The sequence below is a fragment of the Macrosteles quadrilineatus genome, unplaced genomic scaffold (genome assembly GCF_028750875.1).
Source record: "Macrosteles quadrilineatus isolate MER2022 unplaced genomic scaffold, UCM_ALF_1.0 Scaffold_2__2_contigs__length_208266976, whole genome shotgun sequence".
Classification (NCBI taxonomy): Eukaryota; Metazoa; Arthropoda; class Insecta; order Hemiptera; family Cicadellidae; genus Macrosteles; species Macrosteles quadrilineatus.
Window position 1 is genome coordinate 15,321,202 of NW_026542595.1, and position 27,247 is coordinate 15,348,448.

At 33.2% G+C, this 27,247-nt stretch overlaps 1 protein-coding gene across 1 annotated transcript in view; it reads right to left on the reverse strand.

Moving 5' to 3' along the window:
- Nucleotides 1-1,707: 1,707 nt before the first annotated feature.
- Nucleotides 1,708-27,247, reverse strand: part of LOC128983956 (uncharacterized) — a 51,466-nt gene continuing 25,926 nt past the window's right edge. Inside the window, exon 11 of the mRNA XM_054403235.1 lies at nucleotides 1,708-2,664. Within this exon, the coding sequence (XP_054259210.1) occupies nucleotides 2,299-2,664 (366 nt within the window). The 3' untranslated portion in view covers nucleotides 1,708-2,298. The remainder of the gene's footprint in view (nucleotides 2,665-27,247) is intronic.

Consider the following 27,247-nt stretch of genomic DNA (forward strand, 5'->3'; position numbering starts at 1 on the left):
TTTACATGTGACTTTTTATAAATCATGAGCTTTGAGTATACCGTAATACTAAAAACTTTTTAAAATTTGGGACATTAAAAGTTTCTTTATAGTCTTATTCATAAAAAAAACATAATTAGTTGAAAGGTTGTTATCTTAATTTTAGTGCTGTATGCAAAAGAACTACCCAAGATTGTCATGAAATGAAATGTACTTTTCAAATGCTGTGAAGGTAAGTATATAGAAAAGGTCCATGGATCTATAAAAAATGGGTGACTCAGACAAGATCTTCTTCTGTATTGGAAAGTTTTGTTGGGAATCATTTTGCCTGTAACTATATTTTTCAATGGTGGTTTCTTATTCTTCCAAATTTAAACTACTAGATTTTGAAGTCTGTAGGTTTCTACCTAAAAGGCAAAAGCATTGATTTAATTGTGTCTTTTGTTGGAACAGATTTTTAAGATTTGCAAAATAAAAACTTACCTTTTTGACTTTACAATAACTATTCCTGTGCTATGTGAAGGACATGGACAAAGCACTTTCCTGTAAACCTTTATCAGTGAACTATGTCTGTATGCTGAAGATATAAACTTACTCATTTAAACACCTAAAATTGAACAAACGGAAATGGCTGCTTTCATAGAACTTGGAAACCTTGGATATTACTTAATGTATCAAAATTTAACAATAAATCATGAAAAACCCCAATTTTATAACATTTAAAACTCCACAAAATAGGGGTCAAACAGAACTAGGTAATGATAGTGTTTGATTCCCACATAATTGATCCAAAGTCAAGTACAAATTTTCTTGGCCTGACTATCAATAAACACACCTTTATTGAAGAACATGTAAAGAAGATCTTAATAAAAATTAACTCTGGAATTCATTCACTTTCAAAAATGTCTTTTTTTTTGTAATTTAACAACATTAAAAATATTATTTTGCTTACTTACATTCTAATATTTATTTTGTCATTTGTTTACAGTAGAACCCCTCATATCCAACCACCACGGGACCAAGCCCCTGGCCGGTTAACGATTTGGCCGGATAAACCAACCTACAATGAAAATGACCATTGATCTAATAATATTATCTAATCAATATATGCAGTCAAAAGTATCATTCAAGTCTGTTCTGGGATTATTTTTAGAAGAATAAACATGTTTATAACTGAAAAAAAATTATTTGTAAGCTAAAGTCGTTAAGTAATGATAGTACAAATACTATGATTCCAGGTAGGCCTACAAAAAATATTAAACAATAATGGAGGTTAAATGACAATGAATTGGACTTGAAGATCATTAGGACTTAAATGGTACATGCATTTATAAGTTACTCAACTTTCTTATCCACTTAGTGAAATACAAAAATTAATGTACCGGTACGGTACTGTACTGTACTAACCCCACTTTGGAAAATAATCAACCAACTGTTCAGAGGTTAGGCCTACTAGCTCAACTGAGTATAGTGACACAGTAAATAAATTATAAACAAACAGATAAATAGTGAGAACAATTCATTTTATGACTTGAGTAAACGCAAAGACTAGTGCTTGCATCTAAATGTCTGTAAGATGCGAGAAAAACATTTTCTTATTGGCTTCCTGGAAGGGGCCGGATAAACAGAGGACCGGTAAAACCAAGGCCGGATATGAGGGGTTCTACTGTATTTGGAGCAAAAAAAAAAAAAAAAAAAAAAAAAAAAAAAAAAAAAACAAATCTTTGGATTGTATGTTAAGACCCCAAAAGGGGTATATAAGATTAATGCTGAAATTGAATATAGATTATTCGGCCAGAGATCATTTCAGACAGTTAAAAATACTAACGGATTATGGTTAATATGTTCCTGACGTCATTTTATGTGCAAAAAACAAAATTCCTAATGATGTCCCCCACGAGCCTATATATCATTATTATAACACTATAAAATAGAACTCTATAAGGAGAAATCAATACAGACTAAAAAAACCAACATATGCTGGTGAAAAAGCTTTTTAAAAAATCCCAGAAAATATTAAAAAAGAATACATTTAATTAACAAAGTTATTTACTCGCTGGATGACTTTGTTAACCTACCTCTTAAACAAACCAATATTAAAACATGTATCATTAGAATAATAATTGATTGCTGACCCTATTCAATTGTACAATGTACTTGGATGAATAAAGAATATTGTCTATTGTATATCTATTCCCTTTTTTTAATCACAAAAGAGCAACGGACAATACCTACCTATTACATATTGACATCGGCACAGCTATAAGTAAATCTGTCACTGTGTTACTAACATTGTATCACTAAACAATACAAAATTTGTTAAAAACTATCAAGGACATTCTTACAGCTCAACTCAGGAGCATAGTTAACAACTTTCTTAAAATCTGCAAAAGTGCAACAGTAGGTAAAACCTTTTGCTACACTTTCCATGTCAGTCGGCCACCCATACTGTTGACAAATATTATTACAAATTGTAGATGGTTTCTTGTTCAGAAAGGGATTATTATGAACAAGGAAAACGATACACGAGTTTTTATTAGGATTTGCTAATATTTTCCAAAACAACTTTGGGACAGGAATCAATTCCTGAGACGGATCCAGATATATTTTCTTGGATGAGCCCCTGCTGTCATCTTCCTCCATTACTCCAAAAGTTCCAGTAGTTACTACATAATCTTCTTTTACCTATAGATAAACAAGTCCTTGGTATTAACAGACATTGATGATGTTAAACAATACAATGGTAACCACTGAGGGGCCAAAGTTTTAAAACCATTTTTACAAAATAAAGAAAAATATTGTCAAACATTTTTACTTTTTCCTCCACATGCCAATTAGTCGAGGCGCTGAGGGGGTTTGAGCATGCATAAAGTGTAACAGAATTTGACTTTTGGTTGTTGCTATGGGTACCTAGTAGATGAAGAAAATCAATGTTGTCGCATTCCTAGGTGGTTAATAGCATGGGGGAGGGGGTTAAATTGGGGGGGGGGCGCCGCGCATAAAATAGCTTATATCTCGAGAACCCAAAGTCATATGAATACGTTAGACGTTTCAAACTGTGCAGAAAAATTAATTCTAAAAAAGATTCTTTTTTAAATTAAAAAAGATTAATTCTACGGAATAATAGTTCCATATTGTACACTACTCTTCAAAGTTGTTATTTAAATAATCGGTGGTTCTAAACAGCAACAAAAATCATAATATTCCTGATTAAACTTATCGTAAATTCAAAAATTTTCACTAACTTTTTATCCTTTTTCATCAAACTATAGAGTAACTCGGGGTAAGAGTGTGCACGGGGTAAGAGTACGCAGAGCGGGAATTTTTACTTTGCGCTTGAGCTAGTTGGTTTTACTAAGTCTCATCCGGTGCAAAAAAGTACCCTCGTCATTCCTCTGTAGTTTGATGGTTCCTCTCCGCTTATTCGTCTCACAATGAGATAAGAACATTTTACCGTTATTTCTGATTTAATATTCAAGAATTTGGGAATTAGTATATGATATTCCAATAATTAATTCAACCGTTTCAATTCTATATAGTTTATATCCATGTTAGTTAAGCTCCATTAATGGCCACAGCAAGCAGCAGCTCAACTTTTACAAAAGTTTTACATGTAAAAACTTTGAATGTGGGGTAAGAGCTCACATTGCCATTGGGGCAAGAGCTCGCATGCCCCAAACATGTTATTTCAGTGTTCACACCTCGTTGAAGAAATCCAAAGGTACAAGAACAATTCAACAACCTAGGACATCAAGTACCAAAATTATCTGTCCTGAGGAACCGCCAAAGACGGACTGGATTCAATGCACTCCATGCAAAGAATTCATGACTCTTGTTCAAATTATGAGGATGGGAACAAATTCACTTGTGATTACTGCTAAAAAGAACTAATTGTCTCCAATAACGTGCTAAACTTAAATTGTTTGTAGTATTTAAGTGAATGAGTGTTTGTACTAATAAAATCTGTTTCAGTATATCTTGCGTGCTTTTTTAAACAATGTGCGTCCATTTGCTCCTTTACGTAGGAACTCTTGCCCCACCCACGGGGCAAGAGTTCACAAATGTAACTTTTTATAATATTATTATTTTATAAATGATTAATGATAATTGTAAAAGTAAAATGTAGTTTGGTTATCAACTAACATACGATTGCTTACTATTAGTTTTGTTTCAATTGTTAATAGTTTGACCTATTTTTTGGGGGGTTAAACTGTAAGTGTGCACTCTTGCCCCAACTTCCTATACTTCATAACCTTTTTAGAATGCATTTTTCTGCACAGTTTGACATGTCTAACGTATTCATATGATTTTTGGTTCTCGGAATATAAGCTATTTTGTGCGTGGCGGCCCCTTTAACTTCACCCCCTCCCCCCCCTATGTTATTAACCATCTAGGAATGTGACAACATCGGTTTTCTTCATCTACTAGGTACCCATAGCAGCAATCAAGAGTTAAATTTCGTTACACTTTTATGCATGCTCAAATCCCCTCAGCGCCTGGACTAAATAACACGATACACTACATCCAGCAGAAAGGTGGGGGGGAGTTTTGTGTTGGCAATATTTTGATTGGGGAAACATTATTATGAGTTTGAGTTTTGGGTGGATATATCCATTTTGGGTCCCTGATCTCGAAAAAGTGGGTTTTCAAGGGATGTCTATGTGTGTGTGCATGTGTACAGAGCTACAAACTAAATCTATGGTCAGATTTTGATGATAATATCAATATATTATACAACACAATATATTGTATATACAACTAGCTGAACCCGGCAGACGTTGTCTTGCCTTTGACTATTTATAATTTAAGTACCGTTACGTTTAATTTTCAAGATGATCTCGTTCGCATGGCTCAATCACGTCCTGGTTGACGTTCGTTCGCTACGCTCACTCACCTTTAGGTTGGAGCTCGTTCGCTACGCTCACTCACCTTTAGGTTGGAGCTCGTTCGCTGCGCTCACTTGCCTTCAGGTTAGCTCGTTCGCTACGCTCACTTGCCTTCAGGTTAGCTCATTCGCTACGCTAACTCGCCTCCAGGTTGAAGTTCGTTCGCTACGCTCACTCACCTTTTGGTTGCAAATTAGCTGTTGTCATAAATGTAAAAGAAATAATAGTGCTGCACCCTCTTGGTAATCCTTGTAACTTTAATGCTATCGAACATCATAGAACAGAACCAACTTGTTTAATTGAAACAGCTGTTAAGATTCTTTAATTCCATTTCTCATAAGGTTAACATGGGAAACTCCAGAGCCACTGGGGCGGAGCCCTTTTGACGAATCAGCACCAAACTTCACACAAACCTTCCTTGAATAATGCTTAATAATGCCTGAAAGTTTCATTACAATCTGTCGAGCGGTGACCGAGTTTAGCCCTGCCAAACAAACAAACAAACAAATATATATACAAACATCCTCTTTTATACTTATAGATATATTGATGACAAAGGCGATTTCTACGAAACACTACTCCTCCGTTAATAATGGACAGATTTTTACAAACGACGTGAGTAGAGGCAATATAGGGGTTTAACATCACTTTAGGCACGTTTTCCCCATAAGAATAACATGGTGAGCTTTTTTTGACCACTTTTTTAAAAATCCAGCTCTCGGCCTATACAAGCCTATATAAATGTTCAATACCAATGTACAACTCCATTACTATTTCAAATCCACATCCATTCTCAAAATCATTAACTTGACAGTGCGAGCTTTGTACGCGAACTTGGACGCGCTCCCCCATATAAAATGCATGCTACCCATATAAAATAATGTTAAATTTTTTTCTTACTTTTTGATTTTTTTATGTTGTAATATTGTTTATAATCAAAAGTTGACACCCACTACGTTTGCCAGAATTTCAACCGTTTTGCCGTATCTCAAGCCGTTTTCGAGATATAAGCGTTTTTAGATAGTTTTATGGACTTAGACGATTTTTCATGGTAAATTTTATTTGTACCCATATAAAATAATGTTAAATTTTTTTCTTACTTTTTGATTTTTTTATGTTGTAATATTGTTTATAATCAAAAGTTGACACCCACTACGTTTACCAGAATTTCAACCGTTTTGCCGTATCTCAAGCCGTTTTCGAGATATAAGCGTTTTTAGATAGTTTTACGGACTTAGACGATTTTTCATGGTAAATTTTATTTGTACCCATATAAAATAATGTTAAATTTTTTTCTTACTTTTTGATTTTTTTATGTTGTAATATTGTTTATAATCAAAAGTTGACACCCACTACGTTTGCCAGAATTTCAACCGTTTTGCCGTATCTCAAGCCGTTTTCGAGATATAAGCGTTTTTAGATAGTTTTATGGACTTAGACGATTTTTCATGGTAAATTTTATTTGTACCCATATAAAATAATGTTAAATTTTTTTCTTACTTTTTGATTTTTTTATGTTGTAATATTGTTTATAATCAAAAGTTGACACCCACTACGTTTACCAGAATTTCAACCGTTTTGCCGTATCTCAAGCCGTTTTCGAGATATAAGCGTTTTTAGATAGTTTTACGGACTTAGACGATTTTTCATGGTAAATTTTATTTGTACCCATATAAAATAATGTTAAATTTTTTTCTTACTTTTTGATTTTTTTATGTTGTAATATTGTTTATAATCAAAAGTTGACACCCACTACGTTTGCCAGAATTTCAACCGTTTTGCCGTATCTCAAGCCGTTTTCGAGATATAAGCGTTTTTAGATAGTTTTACGGGCACTGTCACAAGGGCCAAGTGAAGCGGTCACGAGACTGGGGAATCCTCAGGTGGTGACGTCACCGGGGACGAGCCTATATATAGAAGTGGCATCCGGGTGATATTTCATTCTCGAGCGTGATGCCGACCTGTCAACACTGCTCCGCCTCGCTGTCCAAGAAGAGCAATTTGGTCCGCCACTACAAGCTAGTACATCAAATGAAGGTGAAACTGTGCAAGGTATGTGATTTAATCTGTGATGATAATGTGGTTCTAAAATCGCATATATTACAAAGTCATAAGCATTGTAATTTTTGTAAGAAAAATGTGGTTGGTCATTTTAAAAGACATGTCAATTCTTGTAATAATTGTCCATATACAATGATTGAATTTGTTGGTGAATCGATTAGAACTGAACTTAAAAATACTCTTCAGTCTTGTCCTCTGCCAATAAAATGGACTTTAGTAAGGAGAATTAAATTTATAAAATATTCAATGGATCAAAATGGGCAATTAGTTAATGAAAAAGAATGTATTGCAGATTTTAGAAGCCTTACCACCTTAACTATTGAGAAGAGAGATTTAAAGCCTCAAATTGAAAATGCACTTTTAAAGATTGATGCATCTATGCACAAATACCAAGCCCAAGGTAGTGGATGGATATATGACCATACTAAGTATTGGCAGTTGCACGTTTACAAGTATAAGCCCTTAACTCCAAAGTCATATATTCCCACACCAGAGAGTATTAAATCAAAACATGCTGTTTTAAATATAAAGAATCCTGACAATAGATGCTTTCTTTGGTCGGTATTAGCAGCTTTATATCCAAGGAACTCTAATGAAAATGCTAATAGAGTCTCCAGCTATGCACCCTACATAGGTCAGCTGAATATGACAAACATAAAGTATCCTGTGAAAATATCTGATATAGATAAATTTGAAAGACAAAATAATATAAGTGTTAATGTATTTGGGGTTGAAGATGATAAATGTATATATCCATTAAGAACAACTAAACTGAATAGCAATACTCACGTAGATTTATTATTATTACAAGAAGGTCGTAAATCACATTATTGTTTAATTCGTGATTTTAATAAGTTAATGTTCCACTCTACAAAATACAATTGTAAGAAGCATTTTTGCAAGTTGTGTTTGCAACATTTTTATACTAATGATAAATTGGAGCGTCATATAACATATTGTAAAAACTTTGATGCCCAACGAGTGGAAATGTCTAAACAAGATACATTACAATTTAAAAATTATAAATATCAACTTAAAGCCCCTTTTGTAATTTATGCAGATTTTGAGTGCTTTATAAACTCAAACAACCATACTCCATCTGGATTTGCATTTGTTGTAGTGAGAGATTCTAAGATTATTTCTGAAGAGTTATATAGTGGTGCAAATGTTATGGATGTGTTTTTCAAAAGGTTGTTTGAGACCTATGATTTTATTAAAAGTCAAATGGCGATATATATTCCTCTTGTAATGACTCCTGAGCAAGAGGTATCTTTCCAAAACTCAATGCATTGTCACATTTGTGAAAAGCCCCTATATTTTGATAGGGTGAGAGATCATTGTCATTCAAATGGCCAATATCGTGGAGCTGCGCACAATGATTGTAATTTAAACTATAAAGTAACAAAGAAAATCCCAGTATTCTTCCATAACTTAAAAAATTATGATGGTCATTTAATAATGCAACACTTGGGAAAATATAATCGTACATTAAATTGCATAGCCAAGGATATGGAAAAGTACATTTCATTTTCAGTTGATGATTTAGTATTTTTTGATTCCTATAACTTTCTGTCCCTTCCATTATACAAATTAGCTTCCAATTTAAATACATTTAGATTCATAGACAATCCACTATTACAACGTAAAGGCGTATTTCCCTATGAATATATGACGGGACCAGATAAGTTTGCAGAGTCTCTACCCCCCATTGAAGCATTCTATAGTACTCTAACTAAAGAACATATCTCCCCCATCGAATATGAACATGCAAAACATGTCTGGACCCATTTTAATATAAACAATTTACAAGAATATCATGATTTATATCTTAAAACAGATGTATTGCTGTTGGCCGATGTGTTTGAGACATTTAGAGACCTGTGTTTAAAGGATTATAAACTTGACCCCGTACACATGTATTCACTTCCAGGACTAACATGGGAGGCCTGTCTTAGAATGACTGGTATAAAATTACAATTATTTCAAGATATTGACATGCATTTGTTCATAGAAAGTGCAATCAGAGGAGGAGTCAGTATGATTTCTACACGTTACGCTAAAGCCAATAATAGATATATGGGCGAACATTATGATCCCAATCAAGAGAGTGTGTATTTAATATATTTAGATTGTAACTCGCTATACTCCACAGCTATGTGCGAGCCACTGCCTGTGGATGAATTCCGTTGGACTAATGAGATAGACTACAAATATAATCAAAATGATGAGTTTGGATACATTTTAGAAGTTGATTTAAAATATGATAAAAGCTTACATGATTTACATAATGACTATCCATTAGCACCAGAGAAAATGAATGGCAAATTAATACCTAATTTAAATGACAAAACTAAATATATTTTACATTATAAAGCATTACAAAAATATGAGGAATTGGGTTTGACTGTTACAAATTACCATAGAATTTTAAAATTTAGACAATCTAAATGGCTTGCACCCTATATTAATTTTAATATTGAAAAACGAAAAAGTGCTAAAAATGATTTTGAAAAAGACTTTTACAAATTGTTAAATAATAGTCTCTTTGGTCGAACAATTATGAATCAACGAAAGTTTCGTGATATATATCTCAAGGATGAGTCACTATTAACAAAATATGTCACTAATCCAAGGTTTGATTGTAGCAAAAAGTTTGATAACAATTTACATGCTATACATTTAAATAAATTAGTTGTAAAGTTTAATAAACCAATATATTTGGGAATGACCATTTTGGATATTAGTAAAGTAATAATGTATGATTTCCACTATAATTATATGTCAAAATTTAAGAATAAAAGATTTCTAATGACAGATACAGATTCTTTAATGTATGCTATAGTTACAGAGGACTTTTACAAGGAAATAGAATGTGACTTGCACTATTTTGATACCTCTGGATATAGTAAAGACCATTTCTTATACTCTGATAAAAATAAAAAAGTCACTGGAAAGTTTAAAGACGAATTGGATGGTCATATTATGTATGAATATTGTGGTTTAAGACCAAAGTTATACTCTTACATTCCTCTAAAATGGTTATATGAAGAAGACAAGCAAGCTTTAGAGGTGAAGAAAGCTAAGGGAGCTGATGGTGCTACAGTAAAACATCTCCTCAGACATCAACATTATTTGAACTGTCTTGCAACTGGGCAAGATTACTACGAGAATGTGACGAGAATTAAATCTACAAATCATCATCTTCAAACCTTGACCATGAACAAGAAAGTACTATCATTTGACGATGACAAGAGGTTTATTCTGGAAGATGGCATCAATACTCTTGCTCTTGGTCATTATAAAATTGATCAAACATAAATTGTATGTGTAGATATAAAATAAATGCAAATGTTAAAAAACTTTCATAGATAAAAGTCTTTCATTTATTTACCCTTACCACCCTCTTGATAGAATTGGTCAAACATAAATCTATATTTGCCATTATTCTTTGATCTTTCTTTGTCTATTACGAAAAAGCCATATTTAGTTTTATCCCAACATTGATGACAGAGATTTTTAAATTGGTTAAATGAAAAGTCATTACCAACATGATTGTTATATACATGTTTTAAATTTAAATCATCTTGTTTAAATAATATAAGGAAATTTACATTATCACGTAAATGTTTGTGTACTTTGCTGTAAGATCGACACAAGTAAAAACAGTTAATATTTTTATGTCGACCCATTGAGAAAAATTTTGTAATATTTTGACTATTTATGTCATCAAATACAACAACTGACTGTGATTTTACATCATTTGGTGTGATTTCACAGTCAGTAAACGTGTGTAATTTCACTTCATCACACAAACTAAATATTTCAATTATTTTTTTATATTTTTCTTGTTCTAAAGATTTAGATATTAAATATAAGTTTGTAAATTTTAATCCTTCCTTTCTTACAATTAAGTTATAAATTACAACCGTCTTCCCACTTCCACTTGGACCACAAATAACACATCGAATATTGGTAGGAAATAGACCCAACTTCTTTGGTATATTTTCCTTAGTATGTACTATTTTAAATTTATGTTTTTGTTGAATAAAAGACATTTTTTATATAATAAAAATGGTAAAAAATGATAATAAGAAAACATGTAAAAAGGGCAAAGGTTTATTCCTAAAGCCTTACAGGGGTCGAGGGTTATTGAATACTCTTATAAATAACCTTCCATTCCCACTTCACATACCATCATATCGGTACTGTGGACCTGGAACGAATATACGTGAAAATATAGCCAAAAATCTACCTCCAAAAAAATAAACTAGACTCTTATTGCAAAGAGCATGACATATTCTACATGAATAATCCCGATACCGCTGCTCGGAACAAAGCAGACATGAGATTAGCAGACTTAGCTTGGACTAGAGTTACAGCCAATGATGCAAGTCTCGCTGAAAAAGCTGCTGCTTATGCCGTAACAAATTTGATGAAGGCAAAAGCAAAAATGGGAATGGGATTAAAATTTAATAAAAAAGATGGACAACTACCAGCTGTTAGAGGCCGCAAAAGACGTGCCTCACTTCAGGGGGGTGTACCTAAAAAACGAGCTAAAAAATCTAAAACCAAGAGTAAAAGAGTGCGGAATAGTTAATTTAGATAGCTCATCTGGTACACATTGGACAGCATATCGTAAAAATAAAGATATTGTAATTTATTTTGACCCATTTGGAATCCAACCTCCAAAAGAAGTAATTAAATATTTTGAGGGATATAAAATCTTCTATACAACCGATCAAATACAAGATTTAAATAGTTCCATTTGTGGAATTTTATGTTTATCATTTATATACTCTTTATAAAAATGGATTCATTTACTATAACATTTTCGGGTACAGAGCCAGAGCTAAAGTCAGTGTTCTTTCCTCCCATAGAATTAAATGATGATTATGTAATTGGATTAGTAGATTTTCAAAGTTATAATTCTATATTTAATGTTAAAAAACCTCTAAATACTTTAACATATTACAAAGTAGAGAAAAAAACATTACCAAAGGGAGAGATCTCAGTTGATGATTTAAACCAGTTATTAAATGGTAAACTTAAAGTTATAATAGATAAAAATGGAGAAGCATTAATTAATACTAAATCCAAACTTTTATTCAAAGGGCTTATTCCAAAATTAAATCAACTTAAAGGCAACAAATTAACCATTGGAGAAGGTGATGATGTTTTCTATTATGACCACAATGCTCCAGTTACAATAGAAATTTCTGAAGGAACATATGAGGTGGTTGAGCTTGCAAAGGAAATTCAAAAGCAAATCCCAGACTTTTTCCTTACAGCTAATAATAAAACTATGAAAGCGACATTACTTTCTAGCCACGTGTTTGATTTTACAAAACCATGTTTAGGGTCTGTTTTATTGGGATTTAAAGGTATTTCTACTCCTGGTGTTCAGTTTGAATCTACAAATAAAATAAACATTAATAATGTAAATGTGATTAGAGTAAAATGTAATATTGCAAACGGGTCCTATTTAAATGGCAACAAATCACACACCATACATAGCTTTTATCCAGAAGCTCCTCCTGGCTACAAAATTATTGAAGTTCCAAGAAATATTATATATTTTCCTGTAAATAAGAGAAGTTTAGATGTTGTCAGTATTACATTTGCCGATCAGCATGACAAGGCAATTGACTTCAATGGAGAAGAAACTACAATTACTTGTCATATAAAAAAGATATGAGAATTTATAAGAATTTATCTATAAGTGTACAAAATGCTAGGTTCCTAAAGTCAATAGGACTAAAGTTAAAATTTTCTATTAATAAAAATGGAAGATTTTCTAGACGTTACAGGGAAATCCCAATTCGACGATAGTGTGGTTAAAATTACAAATCACTCCTATGTTCCCCACAATACTTTAGCAATAAATAATTCTGATGAAATTCGAATATGTATTAATAATCAAGATTTGCTAACTCTGCCATGTAGGAGTTATCTGTATATTAAGGGAGAAATTGAAAATCATGATAAAGGTCATTTTATAAATAATTCATTTGCGTTCTTATTTGATGAAATTAGATACGAAGTTGCAGGTAAAGAAATAGACATTGTAAGAAACCCAGGAATTTCTAGTCTTATGAAAATATTGAGCTCTTACAATAAAACAACTAAATTGTCAAATGTAGCATTTGATTCTGACACGAATTTAAAAGAGTTCCATAAAGGTGGCAAGTTTAGTACTTGTTTGCCATTAGAGCTGTTAATGGGTGTATTTGAGGATTTTAATAAGGTATTAGTAAATGTCAAACAAGAATTGGTGTTGAAAAGATCCAAAAATGATTTGAATTGTATATTAACAACCACTAGTGCTCCAGCCAGTGGCACTGCTGATACGATTCCCAAAATTACACTTAACTCAATTCAATGGGTAATGCCACACGTGATACCATCAGATGGAGAGAAGTTACAATTACAAAAGATGTTATTGCAAAATAAAAATTTGCAAATTGCATTTAGAAGTTTAGAGTTACATGAACTTCCATCATATCCCAATACCACAAGACATACATGGTCAGTAAAGACGTCTTCAAGTTTGGAGAAGCCTAGGTATATTATATTTGGTTTCCAAACAGCTAGGGATAATAGTGCACGAAAAAGAACTGATGAATTTGATCACTGTAAATTAAAAAATCTCAAAGTATTTCTAAACTCTGAATATTATCCTTATAGTGATTTGAATCTCGACTTTGAAAATGGAGATGTCTCTAAAGCTTATGAGATGTTTATGAGGTTTAGAGAGACTTACTATAATACTATCCCAGATCCTATGATTAGTAGGGCTGAGTTTATGAAGAAATATCCACTAATTGTAATAGATTGTTCTAGACAGAACGAAACAGTGAAGGAAGGAATTGTTGATATTAAATTAGAGATTGAAACTGCAGAAAATGTGCCAGCAAATACATCTGCATATTGTTTGATAATACATGATAAAGTGTTTGAGTACAATCCTTTGTCAAATGAGATAAATAAAATGTAAATAAAAGATGAAAAACATTCAACAAGAATTAGTTGACTCTGCAAATCAAATACGAGAGAAATATAGAGCTTTAAAACGTGGCAAGTTTCTAGAGGCTGAAGAGAGGTTCCAAACATTCCAACCTTTAATAGAGCCATTACAAGAATTAAAGAAAATCACATCAGAGAGGCCTCGAATGGAGATACTCCCAATGACTCCATCTAGAATATCAATGATACCAAGATTACAACCATTACAGCAATCCACTCCACAGAAATTAGATTTTGGTCTTTTAGCATCAGACTATTTAGGAAATTACCTCAGTAAAAGTAGTATGACAGACACTACATATGGTATTAGACGAGAAGCAAATAAATTTTTTATTGGAAATAAGGAAGTTGATATTGCCAATGATGATGTTACAGTTGCAAATAAAACCTACAAGGGGACAAAAGGCTTGTGGCAGTTGTTAACTTTAAAAGAACCTGAGGATTATACTCAGGCTGATTTGCAAAATTATAAAGACATTTTGGAAGCTACAAATGGACATTTAAAGAGTTACAAAGATGGTGCACCAATTTCAAGTAATAGACATACTAAATATCTTAATATAATTAAACCTCTTTTTAAATCTGTTGGTGAAGGTTTGAGACAAGTGACTGGTAATAAAATAGACTATATTTATTGGGATGATCCTAATGAGCTTGTAGATAGGTTAAGACTTCTTTGGCTAAGTCGCCAAGCCGGTAACTCAGGAGTGGATAATGAAATAGATTCCATTATTGAGGAATTGAGAGAAAGTGGAATTATTTATTAAATAAAAATATGTTTATAGATAAATTTTATCGTTTATATAATCCATATAATAAGCCTGCAGAACCCAGGGCTAGTAATGAACCTACTTTAAATTTACAAGACGATAGTTGGAATTGTTTAAACCGTAAAATTGGTAATGTTAAAGATGGGGAGTTTGTAGATGATGTATCAACTTTGGGTCAGACATTAACTAGAAAAGGTGATGTATTTTTACAAGGTAAAACTAAATATGAGTTTTTAGAATCTAAGAATAAAAATTGGAATGCTAAAAAACAGAAAATTACTAATGTGGAAAAGGGTGAAAGTTTAGATGATGTGCCCACTTTACAACAGACTTTAATACGTAAAGATGGTGGTACATTTGTACAAGACAATAATAATTTTGAATTTTTAGAATCAGAAAATGGTGTTTGGAATGCTAAGAAACGGAAAATTACTAATGTGGAAAAGGGTGAAAGTGTAATATTACATGTCATTCATTCATCATTAACATTAATTTCTCTTTTATTTTGTATATTTTCTCTCATAATGTCTGTTAATGCCCCTGATAATGTATTATCAGTTATTTAATATGTTCCTCCTTGTTAATGTGTTATTTTATCCAATTTTGTTCAATGTTATATAATATCCCATCACCCCACAGAAACATCATCCTATTTTATGTTACAATATAATATTTATGCAAATTATCTCCATTCCTATTAAGTACTCATCAAAAACCAACAATAATCATTTATTTAGAATAATATACAATTGTAAGAAAATTGCAATATAATAATAACATCTTAAATATAGTATTATTTTTCAAAATTATCCAAAGAAAATCAAAATTACTGTGGCAAGTGTCATTCATGTAAATTAACCAGCTGTACATCACTTCAACAATGGACATGGACTTCCTGAGCTTCTACCATTGCCTCTGCCCAGATCCTGCCAACTCTTCACAGTGTGAACATCATTCTATTGGAAATTGTGTTTGATTTAAACTAAAATTTATAATCCCAAAGTAAAACCTATATTTTAAATTTCTCATCATCCAAAAGTATTGGACAAGTGCATTGAAGAGTACCAATTTAGGCTATAAGAAGACAGACACTCCAAATTTGGTAACCATCATCCATCTTATTTAACTAAGGACAAATTTAATCTTCATTGGACATTTAATCAGTACAGCCTACTAGGCCCAAAAACTCAACTCATCAAGATATACATATTTCAAATTGAACTTTTATTCAAAATTTAATCTTCAAATTCTATTTTATTTCATTAAATTCAGTGAAACCATTTGGAATCTTTCTTTGGACATTAACATTATTAGCCTATATTAATAGCATCATGAACCTAGCTTAACTTATTTCAGAACAATAACTAAATTAAATTATTTGCATTTTCAAGAAGCCTAATATATCATTCGAACCGGCACGACCACCCCTCCCTGAGATTAAGAGCTCATATTCAAATAGTAATTAGTAGTACTTTAGAAGAAACCAACCCAATAAGCCTAGAATAATATCATCCACTTTGGAAACCCCACCATTTTGAAAATTTACCATTGTTAACTTACCCTGTAGCTAATTCAACCAACAACTTATCTAATATTTGTATTTCATTAATAAATTTATATTGTAACTTATCAAATCTATTTATTCTTAAAATAATTCATAATTATAAGATTAAGACAAAGACTTACCTTATTAGACAGAAACAAAACACAAATTAGGAATTATCTTTATTAAGAAATAAAAATGACTTTCAGTTCAATGTGGGCTAACTTAGTAGCCAAAGGAATTTTGTAGGCCTAAGTTAATGAATAGCCTATAGAAAGCTTTATGGTGCGTAGCAAATTTGGCGACCCAACGTGTCGGCTTTCGAATGATATATTACGGTAGTCATAAAATATTGCAATTTTCGATTTAAGCTAAGTTAACCTTAAGTTGTACTAGATCGTAAGAACCCATAGCCTATTGTACTGTACGTCCCGTAATTAACATTCCCTAACCCCAATAACAACACAAAGCCGTTATACAAAACATTAATTAATCACGCACAATTTGCATAATTAGTACAATAATTAATCATGGCCGAGAAAGGATATAATTTAAGACCCAACCGGAAAAATTCTAACCTAAATCCGAATTACGAATACAACACTCAAACTGACAGCGAGAGCGAGATTGAAGAAGAACGTCGCCATCTTGATGACATCACATGCACGGACACAGAACAAAAAACACATCCACAACAGACATCAGAACACACAGAGGAAGAAAACAACGAGTCCATGGACCAATCAGACAATAGTATTCCCATTCCTACAAGTCTGTTTGCAAATGTTGCCACTGAACTGTCTAGTAAACAAAGTCTGAATGTTTCCAAAATGCCAGGTGATAGCCAAGGTCACATTAGCGGATCAATAACTCAGACACCCGCACCCGAACACAGCCGATCGTTACCGAATATAGCCGACGACGACGAACGTCACCTAGACCTACCAACACGGCAACGACTTGACAATCCTAGCGTCACTGTCGGTGAAACAGCGACAACAAATACTACTGTCACGTCAGCACCAATTGCACCATCAGATAGATATTAATACTTTAATTGCTCTCATGACTAAACTAGATACTAAATTGAGCAACAAAATTGACGAATCAAATACGGAAATTAAAGCAGAAATTAATAATAAAATCAACAGCAAACTTAATGAATTAAAAGTTGAACTCACTCAAAGCTTCAATGATAAAATTGATGCTAATAGCCTAGAAATTCAAGCTTGCCGAAATGCACTAGAAACTCATATTTTAGAAAATCGTGAAAGTCAAAATAAATTCCAGATCGAAATCAACTCAATTAAGATCACTCAGACAACACAAGCTGAAGAAATGATTAAACTCAATGAGAAACTCACACAAAAAATTGATGAATCACAAGATCAAATGCGCCAATTCGTGATTGATAATCTTACACAACAACAATCAATATCTGATAATAAAAATCAACAGAGACAAAATGACATCCTATCTGCTGTCAAAACACAATTGGTAATGCATGAACAGAATTTTGACCAAAAAATTGAAGAACTTTCTCATCGAACCAGGCAAGAATCCGAACAAAATTCCAAAGCTAATTTGGCCATCATACAAAACGAAATTCTCCCAAAACTCACCATCCAAAACAAAACTTTAGAATCTCAGCAAGCTGAAATACAAAATTTAAATCACAATCTAATAAAATGTGAACAAGAAGTGGAAACCCTCAAACAGAGCAAAACATTTGAAAACTTCCAAGGCCCAATCAAAATTATATGCAATGGAAATGAAGAGAAAGACCGACAAATACCAAAATTCAACGGCCGAAGTGGCAACCCAAAAGAATATCTTAATAAATTGAAAAGATATTACGACAGAGGACTTGAGCGAAACAGCAATTATGACCCGATTGAATATCTCAAAGACCTGCTAGAAACTTCATTCGAAGGTCCCGCCTCAAGATGGCTACAACTCGTCAAGACTGACTTAAGTTCCTGGGAACAATTTTCCAACGAATTCGAAGCTAAATACTGGTCAAGAGAAGTACAACGCAGCTTAAGAGCCAAAATCGAATCAGAAAAATACCGGTCAAATGGTACCCTCAGCCGCAGTGAATACCTTACAGAACGTGTAATTTCACTCCAATCTATGAGCCCTTGCCTAACCGAAGAAGAAATTGTGACACTGATGGCAGAGAGATTTGACTCCATCATACAAGACTGCATCAATGTACAAAACATCACCACCGTACGTGCATTAGAAAGACTTCTACAACGTGAAGACCTCAAAGACGGACCAAAGAAGACACGCACCAACAACCAGAATCACAACAGCTCATCCAATAACCGACCGACAACTCCAAATCAACAACCACACACCTATCATCAAAACGGCCGCTACGAGAATCAGAGAGCGTACCAACCCAAGATAACTTCATATCACAACAATTCATACAACAACAATCACCAACACAGAAATTATCCAAATCATCAAAATTACCGTCCTAACTACAATCATCCTACTTACGACCGAAACCATGAAAACAAACCATATCAACGAGACAGATATCCTCCACGTAACGGTGACAACAACCAACGGACCTACAGAAACCACCCAACCCAAGAACAAGCTCAGCTCTGCGCAGTAATAAGACAAAATAACTACGTGCCAAGTGCTCCTCCAAACAACCAATCATCACACAGTTACGAGCCACAGACTCATCCTGCACCAAATATACAGGAAAACGGTTCGGCGCTGTAAGCGACAACCGAGAGGGTCAATTATCATTAGTTAACTCTAAAATTACAGCGCCTATTTATGAAAGTCTCGGTAATGAAATAAATCATCTTCAATCCCAAAGTATAATGTGCGATAAGAACTTTTTATTAGAAAATGATTCAGAAAATAATCAATCTCCAAATTTCACTCAAATAAGTTGCCCAGAAATTAGCATCAAACTTAATAATATTAGAGTAAACGCATTAGTCGACACTGGTTCATCAATAACTTGTATATCAGAATCCTGGTTCAATGAAAACAAATCCAAAATTTCACCATTTGAAGAATTTCCAGTTAATAACACAGTAATCAAAACTGCTACAAATGAGCGATCTAAAAGAGTCTCTCGAATTATTTACGTTCCCACTACAATTGCAGAACACACCTTGCCATTGGAATATCTTATTGTACCAAATCTAATAAAACCTATAATACTAGGAGTAGATGTTTTGTCTAATCTTAAAATGGATCTGAATTTCAACACAAATGAAATAGATATGCAGATAAATAATCACAATGTTACTTTGAAGTTTTGTATGTGCAACCAAGAGGGACAAATATGTCACTTAATAATTAATGATAGCCATAGGCCAAATAATGAATATTTTAATGATGAAACGTTTGATGTATATCACGATGATCCAATATATAATAAATTAAACAGCACAATAAATAACTTCAAAAATAGAAAAACAGATCCAATCGAAGATGAAACATTAACCCAAGAAGAAATAGATAATTCCCTAGCAACAAATACGCACATAACCGCAGAAGAACGTGAAACATTAAGCAGTTTATTAAATAAATATCAGCATATCTTTTCTGATCAGCCAGGAGTATGCAACAAGTATACACATGAGTTACGTGTAGAAAACCCTAAGATTTTTAAAACTACTTCGTACCCTGTCCCGCAACAATATCAAGACCAAGTTCAAAAGGAAATTGATCGGATGGAAGCATTAAATGTGATAGAGAGAAGCAAAAGTACCTTTATTAATCCAATAATACCTGTTGTCAAAAAGACTGGTGAGATTAGATTGTGCCTCGATGCACGCAGGGCAAATGAAATAATAACTCCCGATTTTGAATGCAATCGAAGTGTTAACGAAATTTTGGGCAAGTGTAAAAGCGCTAAATTTATAAGTAGCATTGACTTAACAGCTTCATACTGGCAGATTCCCTTAACCGAAGAATCCCGGCAGTACACAGCATTTCAATTTAGAGGTCGAGTTTATCAGTACACCGTGACACCTTTTGGTATTTCTACGTCACAAGCTGTATTAGTCCGTGCATTGGATAAAGTGTTTGACTCAGAAGTTGAAGATTTCACCGCTATCTACATCGATGACATCTGTATTATTTCACCAGATTCCCCAACCCATATGAAACACCTTGAATATATTTTCCAAAAACTTGAAGAAGCTAACATGACAGTTAAATTCAGCAAATCTAAATTCTGCCAGAACTCAGTACCATTTTTAGGATATACTCTAACCAATGAAGGGCTACAAATGGATCAGAGTAAAGTGGATCCTATATTAAACTTTCCAACCCCTAAGAATCGATCACAACTAAAAGCTTTCCTCGGTAGCATCAACTACTATAACAAATTCATTGACAAATTTTCTGCTACAACACAACCTTTAATGAGGTTAACCTCTAAGAAAAACAAATTCATTTGGACAGAAGATGATGATAAAACATTTTCAAAAATCAAACAACTTTTCCTACAAACCAACACTTTAATCCATCCAGACCCCACTAAAGAATTCTACCTCCAAACAGATGCATCCGACTACGCAATCGGTGGTCACCTATATCAGTTAAGAGAAAATGGCGATAAGGCTGCAATTATGTTCATGTCGCGAACACTACAACCGGCAGAACAAAGATACACCACCACCGAGAAAGAATTGCTTGCTATAATCTACTGTCTCCAAAAAGCTAGATATATCGTCCTTGGAACAAATCTAACAATAATCACCGATAACCATGCCTTAACTTTCCTTAAGAGTTGTCGCTTACTAAATAATCGATTAGCTCGCTGGATATTAATTCTCCAAGAATATAACTTCAAAATCATACATTGCAAAGGCACTGACAACATAACTGCTGATACTCTTAGTCGAATTTCCATCGATAAACCAGCAATCTCATACAACAACCCCATTGAATTAACCATCCATTATATAGATAAAATACCAGATCAAAATCTAAAAGACGCTTTACGAGACCTTCCCCTACTCCAAAGAAGAGATCCTAAACTCCAACACATTATTAACACTTTAGAACTTCAACCAGAATCCGAAATCGGAACAAAACTATCAGCCAATTTTCAATTACATCAAGATACCCTCTACCAACGACTGAAGAATAAATGGCTCATCGCATTACCAAGTTGTATGATTGAAAAACTTGTGTGGGGATGTCATCTATTCTACTTACATTGTGGAGCCAAGAAATGTTTTCAACTACTTCAAGAAACCTTTATTTTCCGAAACATGAACAGAATAATTAGGAAACTTATTTCTACATGCGATACATGTCAAAGGTGTAAGATTAGCAACCGTCCGCTGATGGCCACAGCAAAAGGTGTGCGTTGTACTGGCAAGAATGATCAAGTTGCCGTAGACATTATTGGACCTCTACCAACCAGTGTATCAAATGTAAAATATATCCTAATTGTCATAGATATTTTCACAAAATTTATAAAGCTGTACCCCATTCAACGAGCGACAACAAAGATAATTTTAAATAAACTTTTCACTTTGCATTTTCCTACATATGGATACCCAAAAAGGATACAATCAGACAATGGAACTCAGTTCAAAAGTGAAGAATGGATCAGAAGAATGGAAGAACATAATATTGAGCTAATTTTCAGCCCTGTCTATCACCCATGCTACAATCTCGCTGAAAGACCAATAAGGGAAATTAAAAGGTGTTTGCGAACCTATTGTTCTCGCCAACATACAAAATGGGCAAAATTCATTCCAGATATAAATGCTTGCTTAAACGAGCTCTATCATGAATCCACAGGATATACACCTAATGAACTTCAGTTAGGAATCAAAGACCAACGGTTTTGGGACCACTATTTAGCTGAAAACACATTCAATAGTGATACTCCCATTGAACAAAAGTTACTCCTAGCAAAACGAAGACTTGAAGAAAAACGCCTGAAACGATCGTCCAAACTAAATGAAAATCGAAAACCTCAAACCCTCAAGATCAATGATAAAGTTTTAATCCGATCTCACCACCTCTCTAGAGCTATATACGGCGAGACAGCGAAATTATTCGAAATATACGAAGGACCTTTTATTATAAAGAAAATCTTAGGAAAATCCACATTCCACGTGACCAAAGAAGATGAAGATGTTTTATACGGCCCCTACCATATATCAGCCCTCAAGAAATATTTGGAACCAACCCGAGCAATAGAAGCTGTGATCGACGAGATAGATAATGATGACCCTACCCTCGAAGACATTCTATATCAATAAATTTCATAAAGTGTTTCATCCATCAACAGACTTTTGTGCATCATCATCTCTAACCAAATTGTGCCATGGACCTTAATCGCGAGTGCGTGACCCCATAAATTGTGTTTTCCATAAACTGATACCCAGGTGATAAAGTTTATAAACAATACTCACTTACTAATAAACTGTGATCTCCTCAATAACAAAGAAACAATAAAGTTATTTGGTACTGAACAGTATGGAACAACAGCCATAATATCCCTTTCTTCCCATGCCAGGCCATGAACACTCTATTCTATTTTCCCCCTTTTAATGTTATTGTCCTACACATTTGTTAACTTAGATTATAATTTTGTTGTATTATCACCCAATGTTTTATCATCCAGAAAATCAATCATTTAATGTTATTCATACCTATCTTTAAGTATCATTCATATTAATGATTCATGATTCCATTTCATATTTTGTCGAAATTTGTAATTCATTTCATAGCATACAGATTTCTGTGGGGATAATTTGTAATATTACATGTCATTCATTCATCATTAACATTAGTTTCTCTTTTATTTTGTATATTTTCTCTCATAATGTCTGTTAATGCCCCTGATAATGTATTATCAGTTATTTAATATGTTCCTCCTTGTTAATGTGTTATTTTATCCAATTTTGTTCAATGTTATATAATATCCCATCACCCCACAGAAACATCATCCTATTTTATGTTACAATATAATATTTATGCAAATTATCTCCATTCCTATTAAGTACTCATCAAAAACCAACAATAATCATTTATTTAGAATAATATACAATTGTAAGAAAATTGCAATATAATAATAACATCTTAAATATAGTATTATTTTTCAAAATTATCCAAAGAAAATCAAAATTACTGTGGCAAGTGTCATTCATGTAAATTAACCAGCTGTACATCACTTCAACAATGGACATGGACTTCCTGAGCTTCTACCATTGCCTCTGCCCAGATCCTGCCAACTCTTCACAGTGTGAACATCATTCTATTGGAAATTGTGTTTGATTTAAACTAAAATTTATAATCCCAAAGTAAAACCTATATTTTAAATTTCTCATCATCCAAAAGTATTGGACAAGTGCATTGAAGAGTACCAATTTAGGCTATAAGAAGACAGACACTCCAAATTTGGTAACCATCATCCATCTTATTTAACTAAGGACAAATTTAATCTTCATTGGACATTTAATCAGTACAGCCTACTAGGCCCAAAAACTCAACTCATCAAGATATACATATTTCAAATTGAACTTTTATTCAAAATTTAATCTTCAAATTCTATTTTATTTCATTAAATTCAGTGAAACCATTTGGAATCTTTCTTTGGACATTAACATTATTAGCCTATATTAATAGCATCATGAACCTAGCTTAACTTATTTCAGAACAATAACTAAATTAAATTATTTGCATTTTCAAGAAGCCTAATATATCATTCGAACCGGCACGACCACCCCTCCCTGAGATTAAGAGCTCATATTCAAATAGTAATTAGTAGTACTTTAGAAGAAACCAACCCAATAAGCCTAGAATAATATCATCCACTTTGGAAACCCCACCATTTTGAAAATTTACCATTGTTAACTTACCCTGTAGCTAATTCAACCAACAACTTATCTAATATTTGTATTTCATTAATAAATTTATATTGTAACTTATCAAATCTATTTATTCTTAAAATAATTCATAATTATAAGATTAAGACAAAGACTTACCTTATTAGACAGAAACAAAACACAAATTAGGAATTATCTTTATTAAGAAATAAAAATGACTTTCAGTTCAATGTGGGCTAACTTAGTAGCCAAAGGAATTTTGTAGGCCTAAGTTAATGAATAGCCTATAGAAAGCTTTATGGTGCGTAGCAAAAGTTTAGATGATGTGCCCACTTTACAACAGACTTTAATACGAAAAGAAGATGGTAAATTTGTACAAGACGATAATAATTATGAATTTTTAGAATCAGAGAATGGTGTTTGGAATGCTAAGAAACAGAAACTTAGCAATTTGATAGAAGGTACAGATAGTAAGGATGCTGTGAATGTTTCACAAGTTCCAAAAATGGAAGCAGGCTATTGGGATTTTAATAATAAAAGGTTAGTACGTGTTAAACCTGCCGTTGATGACACTGACTGTGTTACAAAAGAACAGACTATAACTTTTGATAAAAAAGAAAAATGTTGGGATGCCAAAAAACAATATATAAGAAATCTGCCAATGGGGGAATATTTAGATGATATTTGTTTAATGTCACAAGCTATGTATTATGATGGATCAAAATTTGTATATGGAGGAAGAAAATTTAATTTGATGGAATACAATCCTGATTTATTAGTTGCTGACCCCACATCTTTGAGTGGATTTAAGTATATAGATAATAGACCATATATACCAGAAAACTATGTATTTAAAAGAATGGAAGATAATCTATTGATTGGGGCTAATGGTAATATATTTACAGTACAAGGAAAGAGTGATGTTATAAAAAATGAATGAAATTGCATACGAACTTCATAAGCCTGCAAGAAAGAATTTCATTAGAAGGTCTTATAAAGTATTAGGTATAAACGAAACTGTACAAATAGATTTAATTGATATGCAAAACTATGCTAGAGAGAATTCTGGTAATAAATATATTTTAACTTTAATAGATACATTTTCTAAAAAAGCTTATGCTGCTCCACTAAAGAATAAGACAGGGTTAGTGGTTACAGAAGCCATTAAAACCATTCTACAAAAGGGGGTTAAAAACATTCAATCTGACAATGGAAAAGAATTTTTTAATCAATATTTTAGCAAACTAATGAAACAATTAAATATTAATCACTATCACACATTTTCTACAACTAAGGCTGCAATTGTGGAGAGGTTTCAGAGAACTTTAAAGAATTGGTTATATAGGGAATTTAGTGCTCAGGGGAGTTATAAATGGTTGGATTTACTTCCAAAGTTAATTCGAAAATATAATAATAAGGTGCATAGATCTATAGGAATGAAGCCTAACCAAGTGAATATTAAGAACAGTAAATATGTGCATGAGAGGTTGTCTTCTAAAGTAGTGCAAGTTAAAAAGCCAAGATATAAGGTAGGTGATAGTGTGAGAATTTCCAAGTATAAACATGTTTTTAGTAAAGGATATACCCCGAATTGGACAGGGGAGCTATTTACAATAGCAGAGGTAAAGAATACAAAGCCTGTGACTTATATCTTGAAGGATGAAAATGGTAATATAATCAGGGGAGGCTTCTATACAGAGGAATTGTTAAAGACCAAATATAAAGACATGTATTTGATAGAAAATGTTATTAGGAGAAAAGGTGATTTATTATATGTCAAATGGCTTGGGTTCCCAAGTAGCCAGAATTCATGGATTTCCACTAAGGATGTCCAAGGGAGCGCACCATGAGCCGGGAGCGCGTACAAACCTCGCATGATTTTGAGAATGTATGTGGATTTGAAATAGTAATGGAGTTGTACAATGGTATTGAACATTTATATAGGCTTGTATAGGCCGAGAGCTGGATTTTTAAAAAAGTGGTCAAAAAAAGCTCACCATGTTATTCTTATGGGGAAAACGTGCCTAAAGTGATGTTAAACCCCTATATTGCCTCTACTGACGTGTCAAAATAAAGTATTTTTTGTGTAGACGCCCCCTTTCACTAATTCCTGTAATAAAATTCCTCGGGCTTTGCCCCACAGGCCATCAAAGTTGGAGTTTCTCCCATAAGATTAACATAGGGGAATTTAAATATTTAATTGGAAACTTAGGCGTAGAAACTTGGTAGAGGTGTCCAAAGAAAGGTCTTGGTCTGTAGATGAGTTTCCAAAAGAAAAACTAAGCAAAATCCCTTAGGACTCTGCCCCAGAAGGCTTTAAAGATCCCTCCACAGAGTTGTTTATTTACAGCTGTTCATTTTTAAATTGTATTTCAAACAACACACATTTATTGGGAGTTACTGAATTCGTCTATGATTCTACCAAATGAGTATTCGCAACGTTATTTTCTGATTTTAAAATTGATTTTCTTCTTTATCATGTTACCAGCTGTACCCGCGGGCTTTGCCCCGTTTTACTTCATAAGTATTCGCATGGCTCAATCACGTCCTGCTTGAAGTTCGTTCGCTACCCTCACTCACCTTTAGGTTGGAGCTCGTTCGCTGCGCTCACTTGCCTTCAGGTTAGCTCGTTCGCTACGCTAACTCGCCTCCAGGTTGAAGTTTGTTCGCTACGCTCACTCACCTTTTGGTTGCAAATTAGCTGTTGTCATAAATAAAAAAAAATAATAGTGCTGCACCCTGTTGGTAATCCTTGTAACTTTAATTATATTGAAAATCATAGAACAGAACCAACTTGTTTAATTGAAACAGCTGTTAAGATTCAATATTTCCTTTTAAATATGAAAAATCATAAGGTTAACATGGGAAACTCCAGAGCCACTGGGGCGGAGCCCGAAAGCCCGATCAAAATAAAAACTACTTAGTTTTCCTATTTAATGCCCAAAGAATCTGTGTACCGAATTTCAGCCTCCTAGGTAAATGGGAAGTGGGAGAATTAGTGATGAGTGAGTGAGTGAGTGAGTCAGTCAGTGAGTCAGTGAGGGCTTTGCCTTTTATATATATAGATAGATGTTTTGCAATATTACGTTCCATTACGAAATCAGTGGAAAATCCTTTTATAACAGCAATTCTTAAATTATTAAATTA